Raw genomic sequence first — 11,877 nt, forward strand, 5'->3', positions numbered from 1 at the left:
CTGCCTTAAGGTTCAACTGTTTCAAATGACTCAACCAGCTTCATAGATCCATGCTAAACTCATGGTAAGAATCACTTAATGAATCATATCCCTAGAGTATGAATCATAGATATCACACGCCCAGAGAATGAATAATAGACAATTAACCAATTCCACAAAAATAAGAGCGCTGTTTAAGTGTTTTGTTCAAACGGTTCGCTCAGCATCCTCCACGTCTAGTCTCAGGGTGACTGTGGACGGTCTTAATCCCTGCTGATTTGTTTGCTTATCCCAAACGGCCGCATACGAGTCGAGCCTGACAACAGTTTAGATGCAGCCCACAGCTAGCGCATATTAAATTAACCCCATCTGCCTGCTTGTGAATGTGCCAGAAGTTCGCCTCTGGATTAAACGCTTGACAGACTGTTTTGATGTAACATCCTTGTCTTGGTTCCACAGGCAAAGCCAGACATGGATTAAAAGTCCTGACAGCCAATCAAGGCTCAGTGGTCAGAGGAAAGTGACAATACAGATATACAAGCATACCGGCGTTCAACAAGTTGTCTGCGTGAATGCAGTAAAATAACCAAGATTTTATGTGAAACAGCCACATTTCGAGAACGATGGAGACCTTGTCCCAGTGCTCCAAGCTGGAGTGCCAAATCTGTTTCAACTACTTCAGCCAGCGGCACCGTCCCAAACTGCTGCACTGCCAGCATACATGCTGCTCCGTGTGCCTGAACCAGATGAGGCTCAGTCAAAGAGAGATCCGCTGCCCCTGGTGCCGGTGCGTGACACAGCTCCCCAGCGGCCTGTCCGTCTCCCATCTCCCCGACGACCCGGAAGTGGTGTCCATCATCAGTCTGTCACACTCCTCTGAGCATACTCCAATCTTCATACACCTACCCGACAACGGTTGCTACCTATTGCCCGTGCCTCTGGACACTGATGGGCCGCTGATCCCCGGAGAGCCAGCGTGCCGCTTCACTCCTAAAAGTGCTGGTGTGTTAAATGTCCCAGATGGACGGAGCCTGGTGTTGGGGGAGGATCATGGTGAGGAGGGGATGGGGGACGATATGGCTGTTAAGACCACTGCATGGACTGGAGTGTGCACTGTGATTATTGTGGCGTTCATTTTAATTTTTCTGCTAGGCATTGTGTTGCACAATATGTCATGTGTCTCCAAACGTTTCACAATTATTTCCTGTGGTTGAGATCGGTCCAGCGCACACAATGCATTGCAAGATGTCTTGTTTGATTTAACAGTAGTGATTATGGATATCATGTAACCTATATGACAGGATATGATGATAACTATACACGAGAGAATAGGGTAATGAAATAAAACATTACTGTAAGCGGAGGTCAAGAGAATAATCTATGCAGATCTGTATTTCAGATGTCAATGAAAGCTTTACTTGTTAGGGAATTTGTTCTGTTAATGTGCAGAAATGTATTAATGAATCTTGCAGTATTATCTAAATGTAATCGCATGTCTTAAGTATATGAGGGAAATTCTAGTCGTCTCTAAACCTTACTGAATCATGTATTCTTGACCGTATATACTATACTCGGGGTGTCCAATTTGTGACTGAACAGTAAAATCCACATATTGGCTGTGTGTAGTGTCACTGCCTTGAATGATGCTAATTTCTGTATGTATCTAAATGGGTCTTTTGTTTGAAGATTTGTAATGTACAGCTTTACTGTTTAAACTGAGCAGTTCCTTTCTGTACCAAGTTATGTTTTTTACTCGTGGATTTTGACTTTGTCTTATTAAACTTATTAAAATGCATCTCAGGTTGATTTGGTTACATGACAGATCTGGTTTATTTTCTTCGCTTTAAAAATTAGTTTAAAATGTATTAAATACACACATTCATGCTGCTCATTTTCTCAAAGCTCCACTTATTGTTTTGGCGCTGTGACCTTGGGTTGAATATTTGGAAACCTTGATCTAGTCGAAATATTTTAGCTCCAGATTTTCATTCATGGTCTCTTTTGTAATGCACCTATAAAAGCTGTTAACATTAAGAAGGCACAGCCAGGACATTTCACTTGTAGACATTTAATGAAAGGTTCTCACAGCCTTGTGCCTGAAGCATTATTAAGGATGTTATCAGCGATGGATTTGATCGAGATTGCTCTCACTAGAATGTTTATGCGACGCTGATGGCATGATGTATTTTCTATTTTACAGATGGCACTATCCAAACTTAAGATGTGGTTTTAGTTATTAATTCCATCAAATACCCAATTTATATACATCACATAATTGTGTCTAACATCTTTACAAGATACTGTTACAGGGTGTTGTCGAAGCTTATTCATTCTATTCAATCGACAGGGCTTGTTTCTAGATGAATTTTACATTGTTTCTAGATGAATTTTACATTGTTTCCAGAAGAATGCTGTAAAAGTTAAACACAAAGCCCCAACCACATATGTAAGTATGCTCTGTCCATGACCAGAAAAATGACAAAGGAACACACCTCATTTAACTCGACCCAGATCTATATACATCCTGCACAGAACTGCAGACATTTGCTGAAATCGTGCAGAAGTGCAAAACTGTATTGTATATGATCAATGGTGTTGTCCTAATACTAGGACACGTGTTGTTTTCTCCTCTAACTTTAGTAAATCACCCATCCAACAGGCCTTTAACAGGCCATTAACACGCTACACTGGCTCAATCCATCTTTACACTCACTCACAAATCCAGTCATGCCCAGCACATCTGCTTTTGAAATTTATAAGTGAAGCAGAATATAAGTGATCAGGGTAAAACGGAGCGAGAATGAAAAACTGAAAAGTGGTTGTGATGCAGTATCTTAAATTTTAAAGACCTTTATGGTATATAATTTTAAGGACAAACAGGCAACCGTGAAGAGCGGTGCAGCTTGATTTTGCACCCCAATTTGAAATGAAAATTCTAAACACAATTAACACTTATATAATATGATTTATATGACACACTGTATGTATGTAAAATGTAACATTTCCATTGCATCATTAAATATCAACAATGTTTCCCTTTTATAACTATGAGGGTATACAGGCCATGAGAAGAATTCACCAGCAGGAGGCACTAGTAGACAAATAATCACCTTCATGAAGGCTTACACACACACACGGTGCAATGATATTATAAAAATATGTCATCCAAACAGAAATCAAACAATTTTCTAATTCATCATCGACTTTGTATTGTATTATGTGTGTTAGTTCTTATGTTACGTTAAAAATATCATTTATATCTCAGTTTATGAACGTGAACTACTGAACAATGGTAGAATATCTGATATACTTTCCATATTTACCTCTACAAAGAATAAATAATGTATAATTCCTAAAACAAAAAGCTAAAAAAATGAAGGGTGTTAACATCAGAGGCATAAATAAGGACATATATCGTACCAAAAAGAAAGTAATCTTTTGGCGGCTTCAAAGTTCACAGCCTAGGCGGACAATTTCTTCTACCAAGAAGTCTACATCCTCCCTCTGTGTTGCTGGGTTGGAAAAAACGCAACGGAAAAAATTCACTTTGTCTCCAAGAGGCTGGTAGCCAATCATCGTGGATCCTTCTTCCATCATCTTTGCCTTTATTTTTGGAGCAACCTGTAGGAGTTCATTAAGTGAGCTTGAAAAGCTACAGGAAGGTTATAAGGAGCGCTCTCTAAATCTTTTTTCCAGTCTAACTCTTTCATAATGGTTAATATATGGAGCCTCTATTTCTTACCATATGAAGTTCCCTGTCTCGTTCTGGACCGAGAGGCATGTTCTGCACTTTTTGTGGGAGATACCAAAAGCAGACATTGCTGTGTTCAGGCTAAAATAAAGGAAAATGTACAAAATTCGTTCATTAGGACATTAAAATGCTCTTTCCAAATGAACAAATCAGCATTTCTATGTGTATTGTGGCCATTTCATTCCACTGTCCTGTCTGTTGAATTTCAATTAAACTAAACCTCAGGAATTACATAAAATCATCCAACAGCAATGTAACAGACTGACAGCATGACAAGACACATGAAAACTACGATAACAGGTCATACAATATAGGTGCTGATCATATAATTAATCAAAAAGTTGATTTATTTCACTAATTCCATTCCCCAAGATTGTGTATCGTACAGAACTAGACTGAGAGACCATTTAAAGGCCTTTGCAGGTGTTTTGAGTTAACTAGCTGATTAGCGTGTGGCACCAATATTCGAATTTTCTGAGATATTATAATTATAATCATCAAAATTAAAAGAAATAAACATTTGAAATATATCAGTCTGTGCGTAATGAATGAATATAATATACAAGTTTCACTTTTTGAATGGAATTAGTGAAATAAATCAACTTTTTGATGATATTCTAATTACATGACCAGCACCTGTATATATTTCTTACTGTTTCTTAATAGTGAATATGAACTTGTCATCTTTGCTGTATTTCACATCTGTAAAAATACAGAATATATTTTCTGTAATTTTGACCTTGTTTCACCAGTTTTCATTTTCGGCAAATAAATGCAATTTAAAATTTGAGAAAAATATTTGTTGTATTTCACATGAATAACATTGATAATATTATCTTAACACAAAAATAGTAAATTCAGAAAGAAACTGTATATTTATGATCAGATATGCAAATAGGTCAGCTGTATTCACCATGAATACAGATCTCATAGAAATGTTCAATTGCTTGCGAAATGATTTACCCCTTGTGATTTTCACATTTAAGGCAAACATCGTACTTACTTTTCCTGTAAAGACAAACTGGAAATCCGTTCTCCTCTTTAGCTTGTAGTAAAGATACTCTGCGTTTTCCAAGCAGTGGTTGATCTGTGCTTCAAACCCCTCTAAGCCCTAAAATGAATTCATTTGTTTCATTATATGGATCAATCAGATTGGCTTTATATTTATTTTTGTGCACATTTTCAAGCATTTTTGGTTGCAGTTGCTTGGAAATATTTCAGTTCGGCCTTTTCAAACAATCTCTCTTCAACACAATTTTTATTTTTTACCTGATGGTAGCCTGATACAAATTTCACATCGATTGGTTTTAAAGCTGTCAGACGTTACCTTCGCCTTCCACATGAGCCACAATTTAAAGACGTCCACGTGTCTTCCACACTGAATGCTTTTGTCCCCGGTGTCATAGGACACGTCATATTGCTTGTCAGGTTGGAAGAGATACTCGGCACACAGCTGATTGCATTCCTGCAGGATACCCTGAGAACAACACAAGGTGAACCGCTGCTGTGTGATGTGAATAAATTACCATTGCATACATGTATCTCAACTGCAGCTTACAGCTTACCTTTCTCTTGACCAGAATAGCCGAGCACTGCAGCGGGACGCACATCATTTTGTGTGGATTCCAGGTCACAGAGTCCGCCCTGGTTGAAAACGCATGGAAACAAGAAGATGTTCAAGTAATTTGACCAATTCAGAGAACGCTTTTAAAAAAGTAGACAATTGAAAGGCAGGTTAAAACAGGAGGTGGAATCCATTGGATTGAAAATGTGATGGTTTTGATGTATTCTGGGAGTGTGACGGTAATTACAGGTTCTGACTAGCCATCAGTACACAGAAAAAAGAAGTTTCGCGGTTGAAATGGTTGAGTGAGTTGCTTTAATATTCTCTCACAGAACAAATGTCACTTCAGTACAAGTGCTTTCCATACACTCCTACAGACAGAATTGCAGGGAAGTATCCGGCAGAACAGCAAACGTAATGGCAACGGAGACTGCACTTTGTGTAAATGAACGAAAATGAAAGAGGAAGATGTCGAAAAAGCATGCCAAGAGTTGACTGCTGACATTTCAAGCAGATCTTGCAGACCACATTCTTGTTAAGGCAGTGGAAAAACAGGTAGCTTCGAAACATCAGAATGAAGGAAGTGTTTTTGTTTTGGATCAGAGAGTTTCGTTTAAAGTAGGCTGATATCTTGAACTGTTAAGGTAAAAGCACCTGTTTGCAGAAAGCTGCACTTAAATTGTTCACAGCTGCTCATAATGAAGACAGTCTTTGAATCAGAAAACGCCTTGCGGCCCAGTGATAAATCCCATTGCTTACATTATTAAACACTGAAAAAATATGTTCATTGGTAACACATAATTATGTTTATGTTGCATTATAATTTGCATAATTTTGCATATTATAGTTTACTCAGCCATTATTAATCTGTGTTCAAGTTGTCAAATGTATGTTTGTGACAGTTAAAAACTTAACCTCCCACAGCACAAGCACCACTAAGAACAGCCTTAACACAACGGTACCCTCAAAACTGAAAATTGTCTTTACCGAAAAACAAACAACATTAACTTTGAAAGCGTGTTATGAAAAGCATGCGGAAACTTGAAATCCTCTTTTCAGTTCTTTAGTCCTATTTTAAAACAACGCGATGTGTCAGGGTTAGCAGGACAGAGAACCCGAAGCACAGACGGTGTGGAAGTAATTAAAATACTTTAATGATGCAAACACAGAGCAAAAACCCACGAATGGTAAAGAGTGGAGTCGGGGTGGAGGAGGTATACTGCAGAAATTTAGAGTGAAGGATGTACGGCGATTTAACTATTTATAGAGTTTGCTCTTGATTTAATAGGACGGAATACGTAATGGCCAATGGCTGGCAGTTGCGTCATGATTTGCACGTGCTCCTCCCAAACTTTGTTAATAAAACATCATGTGGGTCTGTCATGATCCTGCCACAAGAATAAGAAAAACATGACCAAAATGGCAGAATCATGACGACAATGAGTCAGGTTATGTTGTGATGATAAAAAGTAAATTGAATTAACTACATGGGACACTGTGCCACATCCAATGAAATTCCCAACTCAATGCCCTGTCAAATTTTGCGTACCTTTCAATTCCATGCATTTTTCCACGATGCTTGTTGGATAAGAGCAAGCCACCACCCCAGGCCGCCTATAAATAAGGGGAAAGCGTTAAGGAACAGCATAATTTTTTACTGTAGTAAAAATGACAAAAAATGAGACAAAGATGTATTACATCCACATGCATCCATAGGCCATTCTGCTCACATATGTCTGCAATCTCATTCAAAGGATCAAAAGCTCCGTAGACGGTGCTCCCTGCAGTTGCATTGACGTAGAACGGGACAAGACCCTATAAAGATCAAACAAGCAATTTTTTAATGAGTCAAATCTTTGTTTTGTTTGTTCCAGAATGTTTTAAACTTTGTGTTGGTATTATGATTGGATAAATAAGTTGGCCCTATCTATACTTTCCTTTTTAGTTTACAGAGCCACAGAATAGTTCCGCGGAGCATGCTTCATTTTTCACATGCATGCCCTTGACAGACACTTTCATCTAGTGTTATGTTTAGAGCATTCTGGCTTTACATGCATTCCTGGGCGCCTATAGTGCCATGCTCTACCAGTTGAACATGACATTATCCTATCAGATAAAAAATATGCATTTTTTTCAATACGAATGCTTTGCAGCACCTTCATCTGTTCATTAGCTTTCCATTACCTTAGACTTTGCTGCATCAATGCTAGACTTCAATTCTGACGGGACCATTTTCCCCCTTGCAAAGAGAAACGATAATTACTCTCGGTACACCGGACAGAATCCAGCTTCTGAACATACGATTCCTTCCACTAATCTTACCTTTCATCGCATTTGACCACAATGGCATTGTCAGAGCCGATGCCGAGAACCGCTGCAGTCTTCTTGATTGAATAATGACTCTAATAAGGAAAGCGAGCATTAAACATGCACCGACAATCGTCACCTTTTGCATTATCAGTATAAGCCATGAAATATTTTAATGAACTTCAGTTAATGAGAGTTTTTCAAACGCTGCTGTGACATGTTACGTCTGACCTCTCTATCAGTGGGTCGAGAGGTAATAACTGATATGTGCTGTGCTATGTGTCTGATTAAGTAAGTGGAACTGTCACAGCGCGCCTGCTGAGAGAGAAGACAAAATTAGCGAGATTGTGTACGTGCGCTGAGGTGAACAGTGCCAGGCGAGGTATAGCACACATCCCATGGGTCTTCACTGCGGGAAAGTGATAAAACCTCGCTAACAGCACACTGTACAGATTGGACGTGGTACCTCCTGCGAAGAAAGTCATTAGCTGTCTAATGAAGTACTAATAAAGATCTGTTTTGTGCTTATTCTTAAGAGACAAAAATAACATATTTTTATTTTACCTGGACAAAAGATGCCATCTCCATCCTGCTCAGTCCAGCCAATAATTTTGTACATTTTTTTCAGAATGACCTCCTCCATAAGTATAAAGACAGGGGCTATTTCATAAGTAAACCTGTAATGAAAATGTTGTCAAATGAGTTCTGATGAACTGTATACTTATAAGGAATTTCCGCTTCTGTTGATATATGTTTACAATATACTAAAGAGATGGAAATCGTATCTGACATGTTTGTGTTTGCTGTGGCGGTCAGCCATTCTCCTGCAAGACCGATGATGTCAAGTCCTGTTGACAGTTGGTTGAAAAATCTTGGATGACCTGGTGGTAAACGATAACATTAGAAAAAGCAAAAAAGGGTCTTTATAAAAATAAATAATCAGGTACAAAATACGGCGCTCTCTGTCAGTTGGGCATCCTCAGATGGAGGCGCGATTGCTTCCGGTGGCTTCACCTCCTGCCATTGGTTTAGCATTCTATGCGCAATCAGTCATTTACATACCGTAGATCAGTGAATTAGCCACTTCAGTTACGAAACCCCATGAGATTGTTGGCAACCATGCATGTGTGTGCTGAACAGAATGTAGGCTATTAGACTGAACACAGTATTCAGCCAGATAACAATGCTCAGTTAAACCTAATACTCATTTAGTGGATTTCTTGTAAACATTCATGCCTGCTTTGCGAATGTCAGTTAAATGTCAGCCTTAATGTTTTGTATTTTGTACGTACATTTGCTCTACGTATAAATTTAGCCTATACATTTGACACTTTTATTCAGAGCGATTTAAGATTGACTTCTTTTCAGTACGGGTATGTGTTTCCTGGGATTTAAACAAAACATCTGCGCTGCTAATGCAACCAAATGAGCTACAGGTAAAAATCCTATTCTGGAGTAGTCATGTTATTTGAAGACTACCCTTGAAGTCACGCAAAAAAATGTGGACATGTACGATCTAGATGTATGATTTCCTTTTGTTTCATGGGGATATAAATTGTTACTTCAAGTGTACAAACTAATTGTTTGCAAATGCTAGGCTACAAATGCTCACTGGAGTAATTTGAGGGAGCATTTGATTTCTCATGCAACCTTGTGAAGTAACTACAGTATTCCTAAATTTGGGAACCCTGACACCTACAATTAACGCAATGTTGACTCGTACTAAATCTTATTTAAAATCAAACTGGTTGCATAAAGGGATTTGCACCTGTTTTAACTCCATATTTCAGCGTGTCGCTGCAATCCACCAGCAGCTGCTCCAGATTATCTGGCTGGTCAGGAAGCTCCAGGTTAAAGCCTTCTAAACCATCTTTGAACTGGTGAGGATGGTGGAAGTCCAGAATTTTGGAGCTGTGTTTCAGAGATTTTCTGACATAAGCCATCAAGATGTTCACAAGCTCATGAAAGAAGTGCTTAGTTGCCTCCTCCCCATCCTCAGCGGGAAGCAGGTCTGAACAAAACACAAAAGATGTTTATGCTGTAAAAAACATTGTATAGGTACTGTACAGTAGGTATGTGTTATGGAGACTTTTTCCTTTTCGTCTGTCCGCAGAAAATTAACAAGTAAGGTTGTCAATCAATATCATGCATATAAGCAAGGCTTGTTTTATTCATCTTTTGTATAAAATGCACCAAAGTAAATCTGCTGTCCAATTTCCAATTGTCCAATCACATGCTACTTTCAATTTCCAAAAGAACAACATGAAAACTATTTGGATTTGTTAATAGCAAAAGGATTAATGCCATGCCATGTCATGCCTAAGCCTTGTCTGTCAAACCGGGCGTTAATGTTTGACAACAAAAATCTATTTTAAAACAACCAACTCTGTTGGTTGTGAATTAAAGTAAAAGAGCAAATTAACTCATAAAGCTGTACACAAAATAATTGCCACTGTTGTAGTACATCAGAGCTTTCACCACCCATTAATCTGTGTATTTGCTGTACCTTTGCTGTAGATGCAGCTGAAGTCATAGGCTACGCGCCCACTATCATATTTCAGACCGTCGTCTGTGTTTCCCAAAGAACCCAGGTCCTGCGTGCTCTTGTCTTTTTGCTGCTCAACATTCGGTGTAAACTCCATTGTATTTCCTCTAGACATGTGATCATGCAAGCACAAACATGCAAACTTCAGCAACCACATTTATCGGCTTAAAAACCACCCATTTGTATAAGAGCGCTACACAACTGTTTTTTTTTTGTAAAACTAGTCTGACATGGAATTATTCAGATAGATACAATAAAAATAGCACTCTTAAATAGCACTCTTGAAAAAACACGAGTCAGTTTACCTTATTATTGAGCCATCAACTGTTGTTTGACAATAACCACAGCAGCCTGTGTGTCAAATGACTTCTGCCTGAAGTCTTAGCCTCCACCCCAGGGTTAAAAGTCACCCAAACCTCAGTCAAACTAGGCGTGGCCATTGCAACACATAGCTTTTCATCCCAATGAAAACGATGCAGTGACATCTGTAAATATGCTAAACTGTATCTACGCAGATAGATAGCAGTATAAGAAGAAACAGGTTTACCTGGGTGCGTTAAACTGCCTCAAGTAAAAATAGTTTAAAGGGATAGTACACCCAAAATTTTAAATGTTGTCATAATTTACTCACCCTTAATTTCTGTATAAATGTCTTTGTTCTGATGAACTCAGAGAAAGATATTTGGAAGAATATCAGTAACAAAGTAGATCTCATCTCCCGTTTACTGCCATAGTAGGGAAAATAAATACTATGGGAGTCAATGGGGGGTGAGATCTGTTTGGTTATTCACATTCTTTCAAATATATTTCTTTCTGTTGATCAGAACAAAGACTTTTTTACAGATTTTCTTTTTGGGTGAACTGTCCCTTAAGAACTATGTGATCAACTGTTATCCAATTTAAATACAACTACCTTTTACTAAAAATTATGACTAGCCTAAGGAAAGACAATATATAAGCAGTTTATGCAACAAGACTGGAGATATGCAGCTCCACTCTTCAAAACTAAATGTCTTATGATCCGGAAGCCTGCTGCTTTGTTTTACACATGTCGTATTTCCTATCCCAGAAAAACATTGGAAATATGATTGTCATTTTCTTATTTATTTTCTAGGAGAGTTTTCATTTTCGAAGACAAATAAAAAAGAAATAAAGTGCTGGTTCATTTAATCTGTGATTGATTTGCTGGTGAATGCTTTGAGGAATGTTATTTCCAGAGTAAAATACACACTATTTAGGGCAAAGATACAGTGTAAGACCTTTAGAGACCCCCCCCCCATGTCATTGTAGAAATGGGTTTCGATTTGCAGTTGACTCTGACTCATATCAGATTTCATTTTCTGTTTTATGTTTCTATATGGCTTTATGATACAAAAGCTGGTATCTGTGCTTTACAGTGAGAGCAGATCAGCAGAGGTTCTATTTAAGAGAGCACAAAGCAGCTAAAATGGTGTGTAAATAGCTTGTGCAAAGTGAAGGGAGAGGAGGGAGCAGCGAGTTACACAAAGGCTTGTTTTTATTATTTATTTAGATGGGTTTTAATCAGACCGAGCATGCTGTTTTCATCACGTAGGTTGAAAGATGATTTCTATGGGTAGGCCTTGAACTCACGCAGCCATGGTAACTTCATTCACATTAATTTCTAAATAAAGGATCCGCATCTTGGTTAAAACACAGGCTAATGGAAGGGAGTTTTCTTACACAACGTATTTTTTAATACATCCTGGGTCA

The 11,877-nt window shown here is 38.3% G+C and overlaps 2 protein-coding genes across 2 annotated transcripts; one reads left to right on the plus strand and one right to left on the minus strand.

The window, feature by feature from the left end:
- The first annotated feature begins 460 nt into the window (after positions 1–460).
- On the plus strand, positions 461–1,785 carry rnf152 (ring finger protein 152). Its single transcript, XM_079452708.1, has one exon. The coding sequence runs from the start codon at positions 603–605 to the stop codon at positions 1,191–1,193; it is 591 nt and encodes a 196-aa protein (XP_079308834.1). The 5' UTR covers positions 461–602; the 3' UTR covers positions 1,194–1,785.
- A 249-nt stretch (positions 1,786–2,034) lies between these two features.
- gad3 (glutamate decarboxylase 3) lies at positions 2,035–10,565 on the minus strand. The gene is made up of 15 exons (XM_079452687.1): positions 10,452–10,565; positions 10,108–10,253; positions 9,370–9,612; positions 8,392–8,482; positions 8,166–8,278; positions 7,955–8,070; positions 7,617–7,696; positions 7,479–7,533; positions 6,993–7,109; positions 6,844–6,908; positions 5,296–5,374; positions 5,058–5,207; positions 4,734–4,841; positions 3,722–3,811; positions 2,035–3,600 (listed from the first exon to the last, which is right to left on the minus strand). The coding sequence occupies exons 2-15, from the start codon at positions 10,241–10,243 to the stop codon at positions 3,427–3,429; spliced, it is 1,617 nt and encodes a 538-aa protein (XP_079308813.1). The 5' UTR covers positions 10,244–10,253; positions 10,452–10,565; the 3' UTR covers positions 2,035–3,426.
- Positions 10,566–11,877: the final 1,312 nt, after the last annotated feature.

Source organism: Barbatula barbatula (assembly GCF_947034865.1).
Source record: "Barbatula barbatula genome assembly, chromosome: 3".
NCBI classification, from domain to species: Eukaryota; Metazoa; Chordata; class Actinopteri; order Cypriniformes; family Nemacheilidae; genus Barbatula; species Barbatula barbatula.